This window comes from Symphodus melops (genome assembly GCF_947650265.1).
Source record: "Symphodus melops genome assembly, chromosome: 9".
NCBI lineage: Eukaryota > Metazoa > Chordata > Actinopteri > Labriformes > Labridae > Symphodus > Symphodus melops.
In genome coordinates, this window is record NC_136699.1 from 27,674,630 (window position 1) to 27,700,902 (window position 26,273).

Here is a 26,273-nt window from a genome sequence, read left to right on the forward strand (position 1 = left end):
ATCAAGAGCAACTGCATTCAGCTGGCAGCTTCGACTGAGAAAATGGGGGAACATCTCCCTATTCAGTGCTCATTTTAAGGGGTAAAATGAAGAGTTTGCTGCTGAATGATGATTTTATGAGCAAGAGGAGAGATAGCTGAACGCGTTGATGTAATTTTTATGTCTGGCATCCAAGAAATGTTGGAACTACAGCGATTTAAAAACTTAGTCAATTTTTCTTTCATTTGACATTTTTCGTTTCTTTTAACATTATCGCAGATGGAGAGTTTTTTGGACCACCTGCCGCTTTGAAGGTCACAGTGTCCAAACCGTAGCTCCGTTTGTCCTGAAATCTTAATGTGAGCGAGAGGACAAGTTTTCCTACGTTTTGAGGGTCAATTTAGTCATGTGGTGTGAAAATTGTGGTCGCTAGAGCAATTTGTTCGGGAGATTTTGAAATAATCTCACAACTCTGCCGCACTCTCGCGATGATGTCACGCACTCTAGCTCTGAACATTCCACCACATAGACACCCATTCAAAAACGTAAAAAACTGTAAAAAACATCACAAAACAGTTGGAGGTATAGTTTAAAAAGTATAAAAGATAGCAAAACAATGTAAATGTAGTAAAAGTAGTGGAAAAACGTGTGAACGTTTGAAAGTAAAAATGAAGTCTCTACGTGGAACACAGCAAAAGTTATAAGGCTGAGAAAAAGGTGAAACAGTGGAAAAAAATCCCATTCATTTCAATGGGGAAAAAAATTGTGAAAATTTGTGGAAAAAGTGAAATAACTTAAAAAGTAAAAGTAGTAAAAACGTGAAAAGATATAGCCATAATGAGCAGAAAAAGCTGAACAGTATGATAGTTGAACGGTGAATGTAGCACAAACGGTTGAAGAGTAGAAGAGCAGTGAAAAACGTACGGAAGTGGAATAATAATAATAATAATAAAGATTTGGATAACAATAGTGTGAATGCTTTCAAGCATTCACACTAATAATAAAGATTTGGATAACAATAGTGTGAATGCTTGAGCATTCACACTAATAACTAGAAAATTTGCATTTCCCTGCGGAAAATGCGTGTGAATGCTTCCTGCTGAAATGTTGCGGAAACACTGCTGAATGAAGAAAAATCAGCAGAAAAAGAGGAAAATTAGCAGAAGATGAAGAAAAAGTGGAACAAGTAGAAGAAGAGGAAATAGCAGAAGAAAAGTGGAAGAAGAGGAAATAGCAGAAGAAAAGTGGAAGAAGAGGAAATAGCAGAAGAAAAGTGGAAGAAGATTAAATAGCAGAAGAAAAGTGGAAGCAGAAAAAGAAGTAAAAGCAGAAGAACAAGAGGTAGAAGAAGAGGAAATAGCAGAAGAAAAGTGGAAGAAGAAAAACAGTAGTAAAAGGAAGTAGAAGAAATTGAAAGTATCTGTGCAAGAACAGGACACATCAGACATGTCACTCGCAGGAGCTGGGGATCGAACCCTCAACATTCCGATTGACTCTACCAACTGAGCCACAGCCGCCAATCATGAAGAAAAGCATTTACAGTATAAAGTTCAATGCATGTGTGTGCGTGTGTGGAGGGGAGGGTGTTTGTGTGTGTAAGTGCAATCAAGAGCAACTGCATTCAGCTGGCAGCTTCGACTGAGAAAATGGGTAACATCTCCCTATTCAGTGCTCATTTTAAGGGGTAAAATGAAGAGTTCGCGGCTTAATGATGATTTTATGAGCAAGAGGAGAGATAGCTGAACGCGTTGATGTAATTTTTATGTCTGGCATCCAAGAAATGTTGGAACTACAGCGATGTAAAACTTAGTCAATTTTTCTTTCATTTGACATTTTTCGTTTCTTTTAACATTATCGCAGATGGAGAGTTTTTTGGACCACCTGCCGCTTTGAAGCTCACAGTGTCCAAACCGTAGCTCCGTTTGTCCTGAAATCTTAATGTGAGCGAGAGGACACGTTTTCCTACGTTTTGAGGGTAAATTTAGTCATGTGGTATGAAAATTGTGGTCGCTAGAGCAACTTGTTCGGGAGATTTTGAAATAATCTCCCAACTCTGCCGCACTCTCACGATGATGTCATCACTCTAGCTCTGAACATTCCACCACATAGACACCCATTCAAAAACGGGGAAGACAGCAAAAAACATCACAAAACAGTTGGAGGTATAGTTTAAAAAGTATAAAAGATTGCAAAACAATGTAAATGTAGTAAAAGTAGTGGAAAAACGTGTGAACATTTTAAAGTAAAAATGAAGTCTCTACGTGGAACACAGCAAAAGTTATAAGGCTGAGAAAAAGGTGAAACAGTGGGAAAAAATCCCATTCATTTCAATGGGGAAAAAAATTGTGAAAATTTGTGGAAAAAGTGAAATAACTTAAAAAGTAAAAGTAGTAAAAACGTGAAAAGATATAGCACACCTGTCCAGAACAAGCAGAACAGTATGAAAGTTGAACGGTGAAAGTAGCACAAACGGTTGAAGAGTAGAAGCGAAGCAAAAAACGTACGGAAGTAGAATAATAACTAGAAAATTTGCATTTCCCTGCGGAAAATGCGTGTGAATGCTTCCTGCTGAAATGTTGCGGAAACACTGCTGAATGAAGAAAAATCAGCAGAAAAAGAGGAAAATTAGCAGAAGATGAAGAAAAAGTGGAACAAGTAGAAGAAGAGGAAATAGCAGAAGAAAAGTGGAAGAAGAGGAAATAGCAGAAGAAAAGTGGAAGAAGAGGAAATAGCAGAAGAAAAGTGGAAGAAGAAAAACAGTAGTAAAAGGAGAAAATGAAGTAGAAGAAAGTGAAAGTATCTGTACAAGAACAAGAAATAGTGATAGAAGAAAATGTAGTAAAAGAAGTGGAAGCAGAAAAAGAAGTAAAAGCAGAAGAACAAGCAGTAGAAGAAGAGGAAATAGCAGAAAAACAGTAGTAAAAGGAGAAAAGGAAGTGAAAGTATCTGTACAAGAACAAGAAATAGTGATAAAAGAAAATGTAGTAAAAGTAGGAATAGTAAAAGTAGAACAAGTAAAATAAGAAAGCAAAAGTGTCTGTACAAGAACAAGAAATAGTGATAGAATAAGAACATGTAGTAAAAGAAGTGGAAGCAGAAAAAGAAGTAAAAGCAGAAGAACAAGCAGTAGAAGAAGAGGAAATAGCAGAAAAACAGTAGTAAAAGGAGAAAAGGAAGTGAAAGTATCTGTACAAGAACAGGACACATCGGACATGTTGCTCGCAGGAGCTGGGGATCGATCCCTCAACCTTCTGATTGAAGGGCGACGACTCTACCAACTGAGCCACAGCCGCCAAACATGAAATAAAGCATTTACAGTATAAAGTTCAATGCATGTGTGTGTGTGTGTGGAGGGGAGGGTGTTTGTGTGTGTAAGTGCAATCAAGAGCAACTGCATTCAGCTGGCAGCTTCGACTAGGAAAATGGGGGAACATCTCCCAATTCAGTGCTCATTTTAAGGGGTTAAATTAAGAGTTGGTGGCTGAATGATGATTTTATGAGCAAGAGGAGAGTTAGCTGAACGCGTTGATGTAATTTTTATGTCTGGGATCCAAGAAATGTCGGAACTACAGCGATGTAAAAACTTTGTCAAGAGAGATCAGTTTCCAAATGAATCGGTGAATCTTAACATTATCGCAGATGGAGAGTTTTTTGGACCACCTGCCGCTTTGAAGCTCACTGTGTCCAAACCGTAGCTCCGTTTGTCCTGAAATCTTAATGTGAGCGAGAGGACAAGTTTTCCTACGTTTTGAGGGTAAATTTAGTCATGTGGTGTGAAAATTGTGGTCGCTAGAGCAATTTGTTCGGGAGATTTTGAAATAATCTCACATCTCTGCCGCACTCTAAGGATGACGTCACGCACTCTAGCTCTGAACATTCCACCACATAGACACCCATTCAAAAACGGAGAAAACAGCAAAAAACATCACAAAACAGTTGGAGGTATAGTTTAAAAAGTATAAAAACTAGCAAAACAATGTAAATGTAGTAAAAGTAGTGGAAAAACATGTGAACGTTTTAAAGTAAAAATGAAGTCTCTACGTGGAACACAGCAAAAGTTATAAGGCTGAGAAGAAGGTGAAACAGTGGAAAAAAATCCCATTCATTTCAATGGGGAAAAAAATTGTGAAAATTTGTGGAAAAAGTGAAATAACTTAAAAAGTAAAAGTAGTAAAAACGTGAAAAGATATAGCACACCTGTCCAGAAGAAGCAGAACAGTATGAAAGTTGAACGGTGAAAGTAGCACAAACGGTTGAAGAGTAGAAGCGAAGCAAAAAACGTACGGAAGTAGAATAATAATAACTAGACAATTTGCATTTCCCTGCGGAAAATGCGTGTGAATGCTTCCTGCTTAAATGTTGCGGAAATACTGCTGAATGAAGAAAAATCAGCAGAAAAAGAGGAAAATTAGCAGAAGATGAAGAACAAGTGGAACAAGTAGAAGAAGAGGAAATAGCAGAAGAAAAGTGGAAGAAGAGGAAATAGCAGAAGAAAAGTGGAAGAAGAGGAAATAGCAGAAGAAAAGGGGAAGAAGAGGAAATAGCAGAAGAAAAGTGGAAGAAGAAAAACAGTAGTAAAAGGAAGTAGAAGAAATTGAAAGTATCTGTACAAGAACAAGAAATAGTGATAGAAGAAAATGTAGTAAAAGAAGTGGAAGCAGAAAAAGAAGTAAAAGCAGAAGTAGAAGAAGAGGAAATAGCAGAAAAACAGTAGTACAATTAGAACAAGTAGTAAAAGTATCTGTAGAAGGACAAGAAATAGTGATAGAATAAGAAAATGTAGTAAAAGAAGAAGTGGAAGCAGAAAAAGAAGTAAAAGCAGAGGAACAGGAAGTTGAAGCAAAAGTAGACCATTTCCAGTATGAAGTTCAATGCATGTGTGTGCGTGAGTGGGGGTGTGGGTGTTTGTGTGTGTAACCACAATCAAGAGTAACTGCTGTAAGCTGGCAGCTAAGACAGTGAGAAAAAGGGGGAAGACGTCTCCCTATTCAGTGCCAATTTTAAGGGGTTAAATGAAGAGTTGGTGGCTGAATGATGATTTTATGAGCAAGAGGAGAGGTAGCTGAACGCGTTGATGTAGTTTTTATGTCTGGGATCCAAGAAATGTGGGAACTACAGCGATGTAAAAACTTTGTCAAGAGAGATCAGTTTCCAAATGAATCGGTGAATCTTAACATTATCGCAGATGGAGAGTTTTTTGGACCACCTGCCGCTTTGAAGCTCACAGTGTCCAAACCGTAGCTCCGTTTGTCCTGAAATCTTAATGTGAGCGAGAGGACAAGTTTTCCTACGTTTTGAGGGTAAATTTAGTCATGTGGTGTGAAAATTGTGGTCGCTAGAGCAATTTGTTCGGGAGATTTTGAACCCATCTCCCAACTCTGCCACACTCTAACGATGATGTCACGCACTCTAGCTCTGAACATTCCACCACATAGACACCCATTCAAAAACGGGGAAGACAGCAAAAAACATCACAAAACAGTTGGAAGTATAGTTTAAAAAGTATAAAAGATAGCAAAACAATGTAAATGTAGTAAAAGTAGTGGAGAAACGTGTGAACGTTTTAAAGTAAAAATGAAGTCTCTACGTGGAACACAGCAAAAGTTATAAGGCTGAGAAAAAGGTGAAACAGTGGAAAAAAATCCCATTCATTTCAATGGGGAAAAAAATTGTGAAAATTTGTGGAAAAAGTGAAATAACTTAAAAAGAAAAAGTAGTAAAAACGTGAAAAGATATAGCCATAATGAGCAGAAAAAGCTGAACAGTATGATAGTTGAACGGTGAAAGTAGTACAAACGGTTGAAGAGTAGAAGAGCAGCGAAAAACGCACGGAAGTGGAATAATAATAATAATAATAATAATAAAGATTTGGATAACAATAGTGTGAATGCTTGAGCATTCACACTAATAACTAGAAAATTTGCATTTCCCTGCGGAAAATGCGTGTGAATGCTTCCTGCTGAAATGTTGCGGAAACACTGCTGAATGAAGAAAAATCAGCAGAAAAAGAGGAAAATTAGCAGAAGATGAAGAAAAAGTGGAACAAGTAGAAGAAGAGGAAATAGCAGAAGAAAAGTGGAAGAAGAGGAAATAACAGAAGAAAAGGGGAAGAAGAGGAAATAGCAGAAGAAAAGTGGAAGAAGAAAAACAGTAGTAAAAGGAAGTAGAAGAAATTGAAAGTATCTGTACAAGAACAAGAAATAGTGATAGAAGAAAATGTAGTAAAAGAAGTGGAAGCAGAAAAAGAAGTAAAAGCAGAAGAACAAGAGGTAGAAGAAGAGGAAATAGCAGAAGAAAAGTGGAAGAAGAAAAACAGTAGTAAAAGGAAGTAGAAGAAATTGAAAGTATCTGTACAGGAACAGGACACATCAGACATGTCACTCGCAGGAGCTGGGGATCGAACCCTCAACCTTCCGATTGACTCTACCAACTGAGCCACAGCCGCCAATCATGAAGAAAAGCATTTACAGTATAAAGTTCAATGCATGTGTGTGCGTGTGTGGAGGGGAGGGTGTTTGTGTGTGTAAGTGCAATCAAGAGCAACTGCATTCAGCTGGCAGCTTCGACTGAGAAAATGGGGGAACATCTCCCTATTCAGTGCTCATTTTAAGGGGTAAAATGAAGAGTTCGCGGCTGAATGACGATTTTATGAGCAAGAGGAGAGATAGCTGAACGCGTTGATGTAATTTTTATGTCTGGCATCCAAGAAATGTGGGAACCACAGCGATGTAAAAACTTTGTCAAGAGAGATCAGTTTCCAAATGAATCGGTGAATCTTAACATTATCGCAGATGGAGAGTTTTTTGGACCACCTGCCGCTTTGAAGGTCACAGTGTCCAAACCGATGCTCTGTTTGTCCTGAAATCCGAACAGTTTCCAGTTTCCTCCAGTACCCATGCTTTCATTTACTCAGCTAACAAGTGACCTGCTTCACCATAGGGCAGGTGCTGAAAAGGGCTTTAAAGTTTATCGACTTGCAGCACCACGGAAAGACGTGCTTACATGCATGTGTGTGTGTGTGAGAGACAGAGTGAGAAGTAACATACTGCTGAATGTTGAAGAAAAAGTAGAATAAGCACAGGAAAAAGTTAGGTACAAGACAAACTAATTTATTTGTGTTGAACATGTATAAACGTAAAAATTGCCAGAGAAAGTGGAGTTTTTGCGTATCATGATGAACTGTCATACAGCTGTGGAAGGTATTTTTCATGCTCTCAAAGAGCTGAATACTGAGTACAAGAAACAGCTGAAGAAGCAGTGAAATATCACAATAATAACAAGTAATAATGTTGCTGTGTCTACAAAATGGTCTGTATTTGGTCAATATGAAATGAAAACTGCTAGATTACTTCATTTTGTTTCATTTAACAAGAGAAAAGAAAAACAAACAAACAATAATGCTTTTCTGAAATTAAAAACAAAACACAAAAATAATAAGGCTTTTCTGTAAGTAAAACAGCTAAACAACATTTTTTCTAAAAGTAAAATAAAAGAGGGAATGAAAACCAAATAATTTGTAATATATTCATATAGAAAGGTGATGGAAATGTAATTTAAAAGCATAGTACAATAAAACTAATCAACATAGGAAGACATGATACAGGATAGCTCAATATTGGCATTTAGCAAGAGGTGCAATCATAAACAAGTTGTATAAATACAGCAATAATAGAACGATACAGATATGTGATACTGTATAGCTTAATGTTTCATGTCCAATGTAATCTTAAATGAATGACTATAAATAAAGAAATGCAAAGAACAATATAAATAAGAATATAAATGAATACAAAAATGTAGAAAATGATGAAGAATATATCAATTAGTCTTCTGATTTGAGAACATATGAATGATGAGGCATGACAATAAAATAAATGCAAATAAATCAAATCAAATAAGCACCAATAAGATTCACAAAAAAATAATAATGTAAAAACATAAACACTAAATAAAGGTATAATTCATTTTTGTCGCATCAAGAGAAGCAGTCAATTTCTTTGAACAGTACCATGTTCTGTAAAGGTTTGTTGGTCAATTTTTGGTGAAAAAAGGGAATACTTAGTTCTTTACTTAAAAGTTGTTTTAAATATGACTTTATCAGACCGCTGTTTAACTGAGATCAGATTAGGCAAAGTGAAAATATGGGAAAACCTTTACACTTATCAGCTGAAACCCTAGAGTAAATACTCAAAAGAAAACAACAGAATCAGCCTGTTCCTTCAGGTTAAAGGTAGAGTCCTGTTTTTTCTTAATGTAAATCACACCACAATGATGGGATAAATAAGTTACCTAAAACAAGCCATACATTCATACAGAAAAATAATTAAATTTTTATCAAAAGTGCTGCTAAGTATTTGTATTTATGCACTGTCATCCCTGAATCCGGTTTTCATTTTCTTTAAATGTACTACAGTATTCCCACTGGTCAGTCTGTTCTTTCAGCTTAAAGGTAGAGGAGGGGCCCAGATTTAATATTGTGTTTACAAGCCTCAAAGAAGACTTCTACTGACTCCACCCACAGACTTCAGTTACTTCAGATGCATTTAGCAAATGAACAAACGTGTTATTCCCTTCATCTGTGTTAATAGTCTTCCGAATAGAAAACAGATGAATGATGAGAGGGAGAGTAGGCATGAAAATAAAACAAATTTACAAAAAAACACATCAAAAATAACAATACTAAAAAAAAGTTCAAATTGGTTTGTCTTATCAAGAGAAGCAGTCATTTCTTCACACCAGTGTTCTGTAAATGGTAATTTGTCAATCTTTCATTTAAAGAAAAAATAAATAAATCAAAATGTCAGTTTATGAGTGGAGGTGTAAAGTTCTGAAATGTTTGACCTTTTGACTTGTCTGTTGACTGTAGAAATGTTGCTTGCAGTTCTTTGGTCAGCGTCTGGTGTAGGGACAACATCACAGTATTAACAGAGGTGAAGAAGAGGAGCAGAGCCTTAAATAGAAGAAAAAACAGTCAGAAAGTTAATTTCCTCATTAGCTTGTTCAAGTTTGTCATCATTTTCTCCTGATAGATTGTTTACCTTTTGAACAAAGCCTGACACTGCAGTGATGAGGAACCTTCAGTCTGAGAGTGATGATAGATCCGCAGCTTGTGTCACTGTTGCACATCACTTGTTTAATTTTCACCATCAGTTAGACTCTGCTGAGCTACGATGGATACATGATGGATTCACAGATGGTGACATGGAGGTGAAGGGGCGGAGCCAGTTCTGACAAAGGAAGCAGAAGGTTGTTGTAAAAATCTAATGATACAAAACACGATTAAAAGGTGCATGATTCACAAAAAAATAAATACCTTAGTGCAGATAAACGCATTTGTGACCAGTAGCCGTTGCACATAGAGAAAATGAATGATATGTGCTTCCTTGTCAAGATCTCATTGCAATTCTCTTTGTCTTCACTTCATACTGGTTGAAGCACTTTGGAGGAAGACCTGAAGGAAGACAACAAATGATATTTAGAGTTGTTTAAGTCAACATCAACAACAATACACCTGACGGATAAATAAATGCACACAAAATTAAACAACAAAAGGAAATAATACATTAGAATTGAGAAACATTACCTTGTGATCTGTTGTGGAGACACTCTGCCACTGGACATGGGTTGCTTTTAGGGAGGAGGGACCACTGTTGATTCTGCTGCATCCTTTCTGCTTCAGCCTCGGCCCCTGCTGGTTGTTGAGAGATTCTCCAACAGTGACGACCAGCGTGTAAACTTTCTTTAAGCTGACGGAGGTGATGCATCCTCGCGTTGGGAGTTGCTTCCTTGTAGTTGATGAGGGCTGATAGTGCTGGCTTGAAATCAGCAGACATGGCAACCCGTGTGTACAGGAGGAGGGGTGCGGGGGTAGACTGCTCTCGCCAATGTTTTGAATTTGGAATGCAATGTGATATCTGTGTGATTCTAGGTGTCAGGGTTACATATTCCTCTATTAAAACTAGCTTTCAATTGAAAACCAGGGTAAATGTGATGATTCTAACCCCTTTGAACGTAGGAAAACAAATGAAAACATGAACTAAAGAATGCACTCATTCATATACAAATTTCAAAAGATTAAAAAAAAGAAATAATCAAATAAATTTAAAAAAGTGAAATAATTAAATACATTTTAAAAAATGAAATAAAAATAATTCAAAAGCAAAAACAAAAATGTGTGGTGCCTAAATGACTTATAAAATAAAAAATAAATAAATAAAAAATAAATAGGTCAAGGCTCAAGAATATAGATGAGGGACAAATTTGTCAAGTACAATCATTTGACTTAAGATGTTCCTATATACATACTTATAATTTTTGATTAATAAAATAATGTCAATAACTAATGTTTACTATATTGTTTAGTCTTACCATCACAGGCTTTTCACAATGTGCTTACAGCTATGGGCTAATACCCCTGTTAGATCATTCCCAGGCTCCATAGTCCTGGACTGACAGTTAGAACAACTACCATTTCTGTCGTTGTTTTTTTAACCCAACATTTAGCTCAGATAACCAAGACTTACTCAAATGCTAAGGTTTTCCTTGAAGGGTTAATAAAAAATGACATTTCCTTGACATTTGTGAATTTCATTTAGAAGACAAGTAAGACAACATTATCTACCAATCAAATCAGTTGACAGGCTCATTTAACTAAGCCATGACTTTATAGCTATAACTTTATAAGACTGTTGTTTAACAGGGGTCAGATTAGCCCAACACAAAGTAAAAACATGTGAAAACCTCTTATACACTAACCAGCTGAAACCCCAGACTAAATAAACCTAAAAGTATAAAAAGTCAACCTGTTTTTTTGGGTTAAAGGTATGAATTAGTCCGCTCGGAGGTTCAGATTGAAGAAGTAGGGATTTGTGAGGCTGTCTATGGAGGGCAAGAAGATGAGCATATGAAAGAACTGTCCACCTCCAGGAGAAGAAAAAGAAACGTACAAAGGCTATAGTATCTGCAAGGCCACCCACCTCGCTAAAAAGTTGTCAAAGAAAATTGGGTGGAAATAAACTGTTTTGGGGTTTCAGCTGGAAGCTATGAGTAGTAAAGTTAAACTTACAGTTATCTATAAATCTAATAAGGGTTTTGGCCTGTGCATTTATCAATCCTCACCCACCAGCCCTTAATGTCAAGTCAAGTCAATTTACTGTAAATCAAGTTGACTTGACTTGACATTAACTTGATAAACGCACAGGCCAAAAGAGAGTTCTGTAAAAAGTTGACCCATAATAACTTTTACCCAAACACATTTCATACTTATCAACTAATGCATGTAATCTGTAAAAACATTTGTCTTACCTGAGTCTTTAAGCCTGGAAGAATAAACCGATTTGTTATTACCATAGAGACACGTCCAGCAGCAAGTTTGTTCTCAGGAGATTATGATGATGACAATGATTTCCAATCCATCAATGACAATGATTTCCAGTTGAGGAGGAATACTCTGGTCCACCCACCCTCCCCCCCAGTCTTACTGAGACTGAGGCCGCCTGGCGAGGTGTTGCAGCCAGACCGCAGAGCTTCCTCCTTCTGTAAAATACTAGTCAGTCCAATTATTCACATTGTTTTCTGTTTACATAGTCTATCTGATATTTACATATTTAAAAACATATTCTTTAAAGTCAAACTGTTTTTAGAAAAAAAATCGTTTCTACTCTTAAGAGTTACAAGTTTAATTAAAACGGTTAAATTGTCCTTAAAAAATCATCAAGCTGAATTCTTTCATGAGCTATTAGAGGAAACTGCACAGTAAACAGGGTTGTGGTAACTGTAATAGCTCTGCATGACACCCGAGTGGAGACATTGCTGCGGTCGTGAGATATAAATGGGGTCCAGGAGGGTACCTTTATCTGTTGTGGCAGCGGTGATCAGTTGAGCATATCCCTTGGACTGAAAGAGCTCTAGAATCGGCTTCCTGGTGTTCGATAACAGGTTCTCGTTGAAATCGCCACAGACAATGATGGGATGGCAGTCCATGATCTCCAGTGAGTCCAAAAGACACCCCAGGTTTGTCAGAAATGATGCAACGCTGTAGTTGGGAGGTCTGTACACGGCAGCAATCAGTGCACTCACCGGAGCTTCAACCTTCAAAGCCACAAACTCAAGGTCAGTTACATTATTTATGTACCGTTTTTCATGGGCCTGCAAGTGGTTCTTTACATAAACGGCAACTCCACCACACGCTCTGCTGGCAATTTCTGGCACATTTGCATATGACACGTGTCTGTTGCGTGTGAACATCCTGTAGCCCTCTAAAAGGAGACTGTCTGCAACTGAGGAACCTTGTAGGTGGGTTTCTGTAAGACACAAAACATCAGCAAGACACAGTTCATGATGGTTTTTGACGTCATTGACATGAGATGGCAATCCTTCTGTGTTGTGGTGAACAATGGTTACAGTGTCATGTCTGCTCAGTGTCTGTTGAATCTGATAAAGTGGCATCACATGGTCCAAGTTTACTTGTCTCATGGCTTCTAAGGCTGCATTGACTTGTTGGTTTGCATAGATTTTATTCTCATCCAAGTCCAGCATGTACAGTCCTGTGAGAGAGGTCACTCTACTGATAGCGACATATGCCATGCCTGGTTCAAAAATGTGTTTCAGCGAAACGACAGCCGATTCCCTGGTCATTCCTTGCACCTTGTGTATTGTACATGCAAAAGCAAGTTTCAAAGGAAACTGTCTACGCACCACTCCTTTTTGTTTCAGACTCTCCTCCGATCTCTCTATGTACACCAGACCATCATCTCCTGCTCTGTTACGATAACTCCTGCCAGCTGTTTCATCATCCATCTTGAGGCCAAGCCTAGTGACATGAGTACAGCCATGTTGTTCAGTGGATACAACTCTGCCTAGTGTAGCAAATGATCCGTTCACCAAACCTTCACACACTTCTATGTTTCTTGTGAGCATGACTCGAGCACCTTCAGCAACAGTCAGTGTATCTGGCAAATCATTTCGGCCTCCTTTCGATGGTACACCTTGTCGTGTCATCTGTCCAGTGTGTGGGTCCTTTTTAAAGTCATCTGCATCGATGGTGGTGACATGGGAATGGAGCAGGGACAAAGTTGCAGAGTTGTGTGCGTCTACTTGTTTATTAGTCGCAAAAATGTGCAGGACATCAGTTGGACAAAGTTCTGGTTGAGTCACAGTCCGTGACAGCAAAGCTCTGTCTGCTACAGAAAGCTGTTCTGCTTTTGCCTTCACACGGATCCTGTTCAACATCTCTGCAAAGACAATGTCGTCCTTCTGTCGCATGATCTCTGTCAGAGTGATCATCTCAAAGTTTTCCTGCCACAGGTCAATCTCAGATGGGTCATACACACAAAGTGGTTTGGGCTGTCGTACTGGTGGTAGCTGATAAAAGTCTCCCACAGCTATAACTGACATGCCTCCGAAGGGTCTGTGATTACCTTTGATCTGTTTCAGTCTCACATCCACGTAGGCAAACAGGGGCTTTGACACCATGGACACCTCGTCAATGACAAGAATTTCCGCATTCAAAAGCTCACATCGGACTGCATCTAGTTGGTTGCCAAGACCTTGAAAGGGTGGTTTAAGGCTTCTGGGCAGCTTGAGGAGAGAGTGCAGTGTTGTACCAGAGATGTTAAAGGCTGCAGTTCCAGTGAAAGCAGTCAACAGCACAGTGGGGTTTGATATGTCATCTTCCTCAGCACGTGTGGGCAGTTTGCACAGTATCTTGGATGCCTCCGAGTAGATGCATTTAATCAGGTGTGATTTACCGGTTCCAGCTCCACCGTTTACATAATAGAAGAACTGCTCTGGGTTTAGTCCACAGACACGTTTTATGCACCAGTCCCTGACAGCATAGAACACACTCGCTTGTTTCCGGTTCAGACTCTGATACATCTGGCGTAACAGTGTGGGATTGATCACAGGGGGCTCTCTTATGGCTCTGACTTCTGCAGCAGCATTAGCCTGTCTACTGTAGTCGGGTACATTCTCTTGGACATTTTCACCATCGGCTTCTCTGGCTTCCAGTTCATCAATACACTCCATCCTCACCACTTCAGATTCTGGTGCTAAGTTAGACCACTCATCTATCACGTCTCTGTTTTCTTCATAGTCCTGGATAGCACTCTCAATCTCGTCACTGTTTTTTTCATATCTCTTTTTGTTTCTGTCCACAATGTTTCTTACACACTCAGGACGGGGAGAATATGGCAGCTGAACTATACCACTGTTGTGAAAGGACTCGTACGTAGGTAGAGACACTCTTTTCAGCTCCAGCTCTGATCTGTGAGGAAGATACAGTTTAAGCAACGTGCCATAATACTGCTCAGGATATTTCTCTTTGGATATGCGACGATATCTGATGACTGCTGGTTTATCGGCTTCTCTCATCTGTACGTGGCCCATCTCATTCAGCAGAGGAACAACATTTTTACCTTTAATCTGTTGTCCATACACAAATCTGCAGCAAGAGCCAAAGTCTGCCATGCACATCTGCTCAAACTCTGGTGTTTCAGGTCTGGCTTTGTATTTGTCCGTGAAAGATGTCATCCACACATTTAAACTCTCTGGAGTTGTGTTGTCAAGGCTGGAGCGTGGGAGACTCATTTTAACTGGGTTGTCATCTGTCGGAATGAACACCACACCACGGGAAGACTTTTTCATGTTAAGTCCAGTGCAACGGGCAACAGCTTCCTGTGCAGAAACCTCTCTCTTTTTGGAATATGCCTGCATGATTTCCCTCATTTCATCACATTCATTGACACAGTCTCCCTTTGAGTTTTCGATGAGTGCTTGCAGATATCGACTCACAGAGTTCTCACTTTTACACATGTATGTGCAGATGTAGTGTATCAGACCGTAATAAGAAAGTATGAACTGTAGGTCCATGTTGGCCGACCACACTTCAAGCAGGTGAGGGTTGTAAGGATTTACCCAGCAGTCCTTTGGATCACGTTGGAGTATGATATTGCTGGAATGGCTCATCATGTGCAGGTGTTGCTCATATTCATTCATGGTTAAGTCACATCGAGCAAGGACCTCTGTTAAACTCAGGGAGGCAGTTGCAGGCTCATTAAGCAGCTGAATCAGTGGAGCTAGCTTTCTCTTTGCTGTTTCAAGTCTTACTGACCCCTCGTCATCTCCAGGTCTTGTGATCATAGTCTTTCTGCACGGTTGCTTAGGGAAACCAAACCTGCACCCAGATCTTGCACCTTTGAAACAAGTCTTTGAGTGGCCTTTGCTGTGAATTTGCACTTCTGTGACTATCTTGTACAGTTCAGGTTGTGTATTTGGGTCAGGTAGCTGAGCAGTGATGTATTTGGACACAAACTCGCACACAGTCTGATCACTGTCTTTCTCAAACACAGGAGCACCTTCTACCCATAGTAGGCCATGTATGTGAGGACTTCCTCTGTGTTGGAACTCAAGGCGGTAGAAAAAGTCAAAAACATTGCCCAGGGGTTGTGCAGGGGACAAGATCAAATCTCTGAACAGCGCCTCCACACGTTTATCAAACATGCGCATTGTTGTCACAGGATTGCTCCTCAGAATGTCACACTTGGTGGACCAGTCCAGCTCATCAAAGTTCACTTCCTCACCCTGCTGTGCTTTTATGGCTATAATCACCTCAGGCCAACGCATTTCTGCTGCTGAAAATGTGCAAAAGAAGGTAGGGATTCCCAGCTGTCTGATCATAGCAAACAGGTCTTTGGTTGTTTTGTCCCAGTATGCTGGTGTTCCTCTCAGTGGCTGCATGAATCGAATTGCATCTCTGTTCCTCACAAGTTTCTCCACCTCATATTTGTCTCTCAGCATTCTTGAGGTTATTTTACGTCCGTCTCTGGTGAAAGGTTTTCCTTTACGCAGCTGTATTGACATGCTTGAAGTGGCCAAGTATATCTCTGTCACAAACTGGGCAAAGAACAAATAATTTGTGTCTCTGGCAAAACGATCATCAACACCAAACAGCCTTGCTTTGAAATAACCACTGGGTGTCAGTTTAATAGGTCGGTTTTCATCCAGGGTATTTTGACCAGTTGGAAACTGAACAGGAAAAGCTTTTCCCTCCAAGTTCTTTTCTTTAAAAAAACTGACTGGATTGTTTCCCTCTGCAGGTGCTACAGAATAAATCCCTTCACTGTAACATAATATCTCCTCTGAAACATCACGTGGCTGAAGGCATGATTCCAGAATGATTCCACCACTATTCTCATTTTCATGTTGTGCCTCGTCATCGTCAGCATCATCATTCTCCTGTGTTTGATTGTCATCACAAAGCACTGTGTTGTTCTGTTGCTCATTTTCAGGATCATTATCAGCCTCACACATTGCATCACTCTCAAGCCTGTCAATTTCCATCAGATCCTCTTCATCGTAATCATCATCATCATCACCATCATCTGCAAGTGTTGGGTCACATAACTCCTCCTCATCTCTGATGGTGACATCATCATACTCTGGGTGAATCTGTTTTAGTTTATTCAGAGCTTGCACTAACTTAGACCAGGTTACAGTCTGGAACAGCTGATGACCTTTGTAACACAAACGTCTTTTCAGTTTCACTCTCAACACCTGAGACTCGCTCCTCAATCTGGGCAAAGCATTGACTGTTTCTTGAACCTCAGACGGGACACACACTACATTACCATGTATAGCTCTCTGCTGACCTTTAGGAAGAGGAATGATTTTTGCAAAAGCTATGCACTTAGCTATGAGATGTCTCTCCAGAATGTTGAGGTCACACAGCTCTGTCGGTATGTCATCCAACCACAAGTTATTTGCGACAGCAAGTTTTGGCATGGCTCCACTTTTCAGGTAATCATGGCAGGTGTGACAAATCCACTCCGTCTTTCTTTCATCAGGCACTTTGCATTGATTATTCCTGCAGTCATCGTCACAGATGTGAACATATTTTCCTGTGAGGCAGGCTACAACAACATTTAGATTCTTTACATAGTTTGACCTCTTGCATGGTTTTACTTGGTTTGGAAATGAGGCTTTGTGACACACAGTGCACACGAACGTTGGACCAGCTTTAATGTGAGACTTGAAAATAGTCATGGCCTCCTTGATCAAAGCATTGTCACTCTCTCTGTCACTGTCATGGCTTTGTCTACTCATCTGTCTGTATTTCCTTGTTATTTTCAGGGCACATCTTATTTTATGCATGGTCCTGAATGCAAGATTGTTCTTGTACCTGTCTTTCATAATTCTCCTCATTATATGCCTGTGTTTGAGACGGAAGGCTTCATTATGGGCATAACGTTGAGTGATATAAGATCGCTGCCTCAGCCTGAAATCACTATTGTCTCTATATCTCCCAGTGATATTTTGTTTTTGCTTCAGTCTAAATGCAGGATCGACAGCATATCTCACAGTAATATTTTGTTTTTTTTTCAGTCTAAATTCAGGATCGACAGCATATCTCACATTAAAATTTAGTTTTTGCCTCAGTCTAAATGCAGGATCAACAACATACCTACTCTTAATATACTTTTTTTTCATTTGCCTGAATTCAATGTTCTCCCTGTATCTTGTTGTAAATGTTTGTCTTTTCTTCAGTTGTATTTCGGGTTTGTTTCTGTATTGGTTGGTAACATATTCTCGTTTTCTTTGAGTGAATTCTTCATCAGAACGTTTCTCAGATGAATAAGATTTTTTCTTTGCCCTATATGATTCATCTGAAGCATATTTCTCTCTCTCTCTTCTCTTTTGATTCTCCTTTCTCTGTGATACATTTTCTGATCGCAATAGTCTCCTCCTGTATTTTTGTCTTTGCTGTTTGTTCATTTTTGACAGTCTGATGTCATGTAAGACATTATCAGCGGCAAAAGGAACAGTTAAGTTTGGTTCACTCTGAGGACAAACTTGTGAGTTGAGTTCAGTAACTGTTTCTTGTTCAGTTGGAGTATCAGGGACCATGATAAAGACCTGTGGTTGTCTCTCAGATGACACAGAAGTTATTTCAGTTGAGATTCCCGTTAATGAGTTATGGGAAAGATCATTTACTGTGACAGAATCAGGGCTGCTTTGGATCAGTGGTTCTGGTTCCGTGTCCATGTTGGCAAACACTTCATGTACAGTGTTTTCAGGAAGATCAGCGTTTGTAACACTTGCAGTTGATTTGTCATGAGGGGCATCGAGCAGAGTGGTTGATTCTGTGCGAGCTGTGGGCTGAATATCTGTAGCTGGGACGGCGTTACTCAGGTTGATGTTCACATCGTGAAATCCAACAGGCTTTAACTCGTAGTTGGAGGATGCTGCTGTGCCCAACATCTTGTGATACTTGATGAGCCTGTCAATCATATCACTCAGACGTGTGAATGTTACCATCACTGCTGTACCAGGAGCTGGTGTACGCTGGTTTAGAGGCAAACCCTTGGCTGTCCTAGCATGTGGATCAAAGAAACCATATCTGCCTGACCTGGTTCTGAATACTGCAATGCATAAGGACGTCATCAACAGCAACGCATACTGCACATCTGATAACAAGCAGGACAATCCAGCCTCAAGATCAAGAAAGTAATCTACTGCTCCAGCAGGAGGATCTCCAAATGAACCATACCTGGAAAGTTGTGACATGTCCACAATGAGTGTGCCATGGCGTGCAGGAACACAGTCAGGAAGTTCATCCGTGGTCAAATGAATGTAGTTAGGAACCCTTTTTCTAACCTGTGTGTACATGACATTACCTTTGTCCAAAACAAGGTCCAGGTCTGCTCTGGTGAGGTTTTCATTCTCGTTCAGAAAAGCAAGAAATGTGAGTGAGTTACAGGTACATTGCTTATTTCTGGTTCTAGAGCTGTATTTAAGAGAAGCCTGACTTCTGGATGCACTGACACATTGTTCATCACCTCCAGTGTTTACACTGTCTGCATGAGATGGGCCTGCTACAAACGTGTCCTGTCTCTTTAAAATATCTGCATAAGATACCTGGGTGGAGTCAGACTGAACAGTTTGACCTGTGCTGCTGATCTGCTGAGATGGAGAAGGACCTGCAGTACGTGGATCAGAGTGACTGTCTCTCTTCACAAAGCCTGCTTGAGATACCTGTGACACATGTTGCTCATCACTTGGACCTACTTTGTTCTCCTGCAAAGACTGAGCTGGATCACGTACTCTCTTCACCATGTCTGCATAAGATACCTGTGGTACACATGATGACATTTGTCCTCCTTGTTTCATACTCTCAGGATCAGGTGCTGTGGCTCTCTTTACCTCCTCACTGCTCTGAGAAACTGTTACACACTTCACATCACCTGACTTCTGTCTGCGGAGGCTTTGGGCTTGAGCTCTCTTATTCTTCCTTGGCATTGTGCTGCTTTAACTGTTTTATACGTTAGCTGGTAATATGATACTCTAATAAAGTAACTTTTTCAAAGTTTTTATTTTAAATCAAGAACACAGTTGTGGTGGTGATGGATGAGTGATCCTGTGGTAGAACTCTCAGTCTGCAGAAAGGGAACAGCCACTCCAAATGTCTCCCTGCAAGATATCTTTTATTTGACAGATCAAGTTAAATCACAACAGAAAACCTCTGACAAATGAATTACTAAACAATGTGTGTGAAAATAACTGCTGTATCAAGTAGTTTTACTTTTATGATTATTTATACTGATATCAACAAAAACTGATGAGTGTGAATCAATTTGCAATCAAACCTTTGATACAAACCAAACAGGTCTCTTCAGCAACAACGTTCAAGAACAACTTCAGTTCTTTTTATGTTTTCTTTCTTTATTAATATTATCAAATTTCAGTCAAATTATTGAATATATCAACAAGGATATATCAAATCAATCAAAGAACTGATGTCTGTCAGAAAAGACAAATTTGGAACTTTAATGGATCAAATTTGAAACAGCAGAAACTTAATAGATTTAGCAAAAACAAATCGTTGTAATATATATAGTATATTATTATAGTTTTTTTTATATATATATATATATATATTTTGTATTCAATGGAATATTGAACAAATGTTTTCAAATAAATTTGAAGACTTACAAAATGTAAGTTAATGCCAATAGCTCTTCAGATTAACGACAGGAAAGAGGGAGAGAGAAATGTGAACAGAGAAATTCACAAAGATCCCAAAAAAAGCTGATACCAGTAACCAGTTTGCCCAAGAAAAAGCAGTCCAAGAAACAATTCGTTCTGAAAATTTGTCCCAAAGATATTTCGTTCCAAAGATATTTCGTTCCAAAGATATTTCGTTCTGAAATGTCCCAAAGATTGTTCTGAAAATCTCAACACAGATAGAGGTTTGGATAGAAGACAGCAAAGTAGAATGTCTCAAAATAGAGAGATGGAGATTGGACAGCAGAAAGCCAGATAGAATGTCTCAAAATAGAGAGATGGAGATTGGACAGCAGAAAGCCAGATAGAATGTCTCAAAATAGAGAGATGGAGATTGGACAGCAGACAGCAAGATAGAATGTCTCAAAATAGAGAGATGGAGATTGGACAGCAGAAAGCAAGATAGAATGCCTCAAAATAGAAGTAGATCAGCACACCTGAAAGACAAAAAGGAAACAGACATTAGGTTGATGTTAAAATACATTTTATATATACTGTAAATATAACAGTTTGTAAAAGGAAAAGGAAAAATTCAATGTATCATGTAATTTATTGTGTGAACTTACCACTGAGTCTGTGACCAAAACAGATGAGGGGGAAGAGAAGAAAGAAGGGGACAAAGAGGGAGAGACTTTGAGTTTATTATGAAATCACCAACACCTCACACATTCAGTTGTTGAATTTGTTCAAAACACTGGTGCCATGAAATGTGTCTTTATAACCACAAGAACTTAGTTCTCCAGAATATTCTGAAATCTTGAGTTAAATCTTTTTGATCCAGATTTTTGTCTCGTCAGGATCTCACAATCCTTCTTACCTTGGTCCTGTTTAAAGACTGGACAGGATCAATCTTATTCACAAACTGACTCTTTAAGGTGACTGAATCCAGATGACCAGAGCTGTAAATGGGACTTCAGACATCCCTAAGATCCACAACTTATTTATTGTGTGTGTGTGTGTGTGTATGTGTGTGAGAACTTACTGCAGACTGGCTGCCTCCCGATGATGGTCTGCTGTCAGATGAAGGACAAAAGGTTTGGGGAGGAATGGGGACAAAGTGACATTTTCAAGTTAATATGTAAACTAACATCTTATTCCAACTTCTATCAATAATCAAAGTAGAATTTGTGCCAGCTCTAAGCTTTATTTCCAGTTACTAACTCGACTGTTAAGTTTCATTTGGAAAGTGTCAAAATGTGTCTTCTATTGTTTAACGGAAACTTTTCAACTGTTTACATTCTCAATAATAAGTGATTTCTGGCTGAGGCCAAATGGTAATAAGATGACTTTTAAAATGTGTCATGAAAATTATAATTGTAAAAAATATAAATCAAAATTATAATTCATGCACGTCAACTCACATTTCAGGGTTTGGAAGGAAAGATGTCAACGACAGTCTGCAGTTAAGAGAAGGAGACAGAGATATTTTATTTCACTGTAGAAACATCTCACAGCTCATTCAAACATCTTCAGGACCAGAATTCTTGTCTTTATTTCATATTATTTATTCATGTAAACTCAATACTTGAAGTGAACTGTAACGCCAAGCCAACACCTACTTCAATTAACTTTAATCACTGACATTTAGTGGATCATATTTCCATTTTCTTGAGGAATTTGTTTTTTAGGCACTGAGTCAGTTTTGAAGACACTAGTGAAATATAAATCAGTAGATTATAATAATCATGTTGGTATCAAACATGTTACAATAGATCACAGAGAAAGGAAACAACAAGTGTCGCACTAAAGTGTCTTTACTGTAAGGTAGCATTAATAATGATTCTCTCCTGGTGTATGGAGACAGCTGTGGTTAAACTTTAAATTACTTCATTGACTTGTTATGGACTTGAGCTGTGTATAAAAGCATCACAAACAAAAACACACCTATCAAAGTCAATGAAGAGGAAACTGAGGAAGTGAAGCTTGTTAGCCTAACGTCCACCAGACTACAGGACGGTTTTTGATGATGAACTTGTGTCAAAATATGATTCACTTTGTGTTATTAAAATACATTTCCTATATTTACAGGATGTAGGAGGCCATACTAGCAAGAAAAGATATATTACATGTTAATATGGTGAGATTCAATAACTCTAAGTAATGATATATTAGTTTGGCAGCTAAACACTTTTTCTCAGTGTTCTTACCGATCAGATTTGAGCAGGGTGTCAAAGATGATCTGAAAAGACAAAGAACATAAAAGGTGCTCTTTTACCACAGGTTAAAATTACAAAAACATGTCACAGCTCAATCAGAGTAGTTTCAGGGTGGATTCTTTATCTGAATATGTTGAATATATAAACATTGAATAGGGCCAACTGAATCCTCCTTGTTTCTGCAGCTTCATTAGATCTTCAGCAAATTAATATGACACAATTCTGTTAATCAGGTGACACATGATCAAAGTACCTCTCTGCAGTTTGATATAACCAGGATGATATAAATGTTTGAAACTATGGCTGAATAATTCAGGTCATGTGACATACAAGTGAGAGTCAAATAAATAAAATGTCCAAGACTAAATAAGACAATAGTGTTGTGATGAGTAGTGCAAAAGATGCTTAAGTAAACATGATGTAGTTATCTTTACAGTATTTATATGAAAGAGTGTCCACAGAGGGTGATTTAAATAAAATAGTATGCATTTACATATGTACATTCACAGTGACAGTTCTATTCCAGAGTTATTTCACATACAGGCTTCAGATAACATACAAGTCACATATTTAGGGTAAGTTGTAGAATCAGAGGCTAAATGGTGTTAATAGCATTTTAAAAAGGCAAACGTTTGTTAGACAGACTTTGACTTTATTGTCCCTGAGGGGAAATTCTTTTTCACTATACAGTACAATTTAAGGGCTGTGTGTCGACAAAGAATGACAACAACAATGTGCTGCTACTGCTCGAGAGGCAGCACATGCTCAAAATCTGTACGATTTTCACTCAGTGATGGTAAAATCATGATTAATGTGTGCATACTTACTCTTCTGATGGGGGGAAGGAGTCCAGTCAGTTTTAAAAGTGCAGGAAGTGATGTAGGAGGAAGAAAAGAAAAAAAAAAACATTTTAATTCAACATGTTTGAGGGGTTTTATTACCAAAGCTCAACAATAAAAACTATAAAATAAAGCTGTATGAGAAAAAAACCCATCTACTGACAAAATATCTCTCTGCAGTTTGACAAAACCAGTATTATTTAAATATGTAAAAGCTTCTATACAGAAAAATAGTCATAAATGAACATTTGGCAACATATATTACTTAGACTAAATATCAACAGTAAATTGTGTATTACCACATGTTTCATTTCAATGTCATCACTGCTGTGACTCAGAGATGCAGATTTAAAGACCTCAGCACGCGCATGATGCGGTGCTCACATGATGGTTGAAGTATTAACTATACGCCTCATTTGTATAAGTTGGTTTTGTCTCTTACATAATATAAAGGGTAGCTTCTCTGTAGTTGGCAGTATACGAACACATAACTAACAAATAGCATCATGTTTAGAGAAACATTTCGCCCTCTAACCGGATGTTACTAAAAGTTCAACTTTCTGCTGAGTCATTGGCAGCTAGCAACAAGCTAACTAGCTCAAACGTAGGACTCTCCGGTTGAAATGTAAAATATTTAAACTATCCCTTTCTCCCATGGTAAATGTGGGTAAAAGAGAATATTATGTCTTATTTCTAAAACCCAGAATGTGTTTTTGTTCCTTGAAAGTCTTTATACTGAGGAGAGATAACTTACCGCAAGAATATCCACAGACAAGTGAGTGACAGTCTCGCGCAGATGACGTTGTCTATGAGCGGGGCGTTCAATGTCCCTCGGAATAAAGGAATTCACTGACATTGAGGCAATGCACACAGTTTTTTCGTGGTTTTTCCCCAGAGATGACTTTAAAGATGTGTCTTGAACAGTTTAAATTTACAAATTAAACTTATTACATTACGTTTGTTAGCATATTTTAGCTGTTGAGATCATTACTGCATTTCGCCCACTATATTCTTTGCATTAATCACATTTTTTATTGAATCAAACTGAATTCTCTATATCTTTTTATGATAGGTTTATAGTATGTATAATCTGTTAGATATACATATGTTATATATGTGATTATTTAAAAGTACAAAAATGACACAGTAGGAACCAGACACAGCAGCTCAAGAGCGTAGAAGGAAAGAATAATGCATAGGTGAGGTGTATTACTTACTCACCCTTGTCATGACACCATAAATAACTTAAAATGTCATGACAATATGTTCTGAAATAGTCCCCTGTCTTCTCAAAGCGTGAGTTTGACAAGTGAGCTAGAGAAAGGTCTTAACTGGTCACGAACCCCACCCTGGAACAACCCTGTGCAAAATGTTGTGGTCATATAGATAACAGCACCTAAAGTGGCTTAAATATAATATCAAACTTTCACCTGTCTGTTTGTCATTACTTAGGCACCGCATGTGCGAAAATTTTGTTGTCAGTCGGCAAGTGCATAGTTGCTGATTTATGTACATGCTGGTGGGTGTACAACACTAAAGCAATTAAAGGCATGCATTTTGACTCCAACGCACACACGCATACACACACAAACTCACAGGCCTATAAGCACACCTTAATATGAGGCTGTCCATGTTGCTGCAAGTTGTTAAACTTTAAAGCACTTTTCAGCACCTGTCCCATGGTGAAGCGGGTCACTTGTTAGCTCATTTATTGGAAGCATTGGTCAGTGATGAGTGTAAGGAAAGCAAATTTTAAAAAAAGTAATATAAACATTATTCAATCCCTTGAAACCAAGTACTCTACATTTCAAAAATGACATTTCATGTTATTGATCGATCATTGTATCGAGAGAGAGAGAGAGAGAGAGAGAGAGAGAGAGAGAGAGAGAGAGAGAGAGAGAGAAGAGGAAGTAAAAGTAGTAAAAAAGGAAACAGCAGTATAGAAATAAAAGAAGAGTAGAAGAACAAGTGGTAGAAAGTATAATACCATAGGAGTGTGAGAGAGGAGGGAGGAGGAGAAGAAGGTCTAATACTATGGGTTGCGTGAAAGAGAAGAGGTTATAATATTATAGGACTGTGAGAGTGTAGAAGAAGGTATTATACCGCAGAATAATCAGAGTGTATGAGGAGGAGAGATATTAGCAGAAGAGCTATAAACAGTATGAAGCTGAACTAGAAGAAAAAAGTAGAAGAGTATAGGGGAATAAAAAGTTGTAAAAGCAGAAGAACAAGAAGTAGAAGAGGTAAAAGTATATGTAGAATAAACAGCAGTAGACGTAAAAGAATAGATAGTAGAAGAGCAGCAGAAAAATGAGAAGTAAAATAATAAATTGCAGAAGAAATAGAATTAAAGGCAGAAGAACAAGAAGTAGAAGGATTAAAATCAGTAGTAGAAGAACCAGAAGTAGCAAATGAATTAGTAGAAGATGAATAAGATCTATTAGAAGTAAAAGTAGGAGTTGAAGATACAGTAGCATGAGAAAAAATAGTACAAGAAGTAACAGTGGTAAAAGAAGTACCAGCAGTAGAAGAATAAGAAAAAGTAAAAAAGCAGCAGAAGAACAAGAAGTAGAAGACGTAAGAGTAGTAGTCGAAGAAGACAGTACAAGAAGAGTCTGAGAAAGCAGGAAGTAGAAGAAAAAGTAAAAATTTACACTTTGAAGTCTAGTGTCTGTGTGTGTGTGGTTGTGTTTCCCTGCGAAAATGTTATGCAAAACACTGCTGAATGAAGAAGAATAAGTAAAAGCAACGGAAAAATTAGCTAAAGATGAAGAAATAGTGGACAATGTAGCACAGGAAAAGTAGAAGGAGAAAAGAAGCAGTAAAAGTAGAACAAGATATAAAGGAGGTGCAAAACCCTGCTGAAACTTCTGCTGAAAGAAAAATTAGCAGAAGATGAAGAAAAGTGGAAGAAGAGGAAATAGCAGAAGAAAAGTGGAAGAAGAGGAAATAGCAGAAGAAAAGTGGAAGAAGAGGAAATAGCAGAAGAAAAGTGGAAGAACAAAAACCGTAGTAAAAGGAGAAAAGGAAGTAGAAGAAAGTGAAAGTGTCTGTACAAGAACAAGAAATAGTGATAGAAGAAAATGTAGTAAAAGAAGTGGAAGCAGAAAAAGAAGTAAAAGCAGAAGAACAAGAGGTAGAAGAAGAGTAAATAGCAGAAGAAAAGTGGAAGAAGAAAAACAGTAGTGAAAGGAAGTAGAAGAAATTGAAAGTATCTGTACAAGAACAGGACACATCAGAC

General features: G+C 38.3%; 1 protein-coding gene and 1 long non-coding RNA gene across 2 annotated transcripts in view; both read right to left on the bottom strand.

The window, feature by feature from the left end:
• LOC306829464 (uncharacterized protein) overlaps positions 1-23,981 on the bottom strand; it is a gene marked incomplete at its 3' end in the record, with an annotated part of 110,003 nt that extends 86,022 nt beyond the window's left edge. The window contains exons 1-4 of the mRNA XM_079352507.1: positions 23,787-23,981; positions 22,185-22,216; positions 21,399-21,434; positions 21,020-21,050 (exon numbers count right to left, since the gene is read on the bottom strand). Coding sequence (XP_079208633.1) covers positions 21,020-21,050; positions 21,399-21,434; positions 22,185-22,216; positions 23,787-23,888 — 201 coding nt within the window. The 5' untranslated portion in view covers positions 23,889-23,981. The remainder of the gene's footprint in view (positions 1-21,019; positions 21,051-21,398; positions 21,435-22,184; positions 22,217-23,786) is intronic.
• LOC306828967 lies at positions 8,841-9,800 on the bottom strand. Its single transcript, XR_013779813.1, has 4 exons — positions 9,563-9,800; positions 9,293-9,430; positions 9,018-9,206; positions 8,841-8,929 (listed from the first exon to the last, which is right to left on the bottom strand). It is a non-coding gene; the product is annotated as an uncharacterized lncRNA (long non-coding RNA).
• Positions 23,982-26,273: the final 2,292 nt, after the last annotated feature.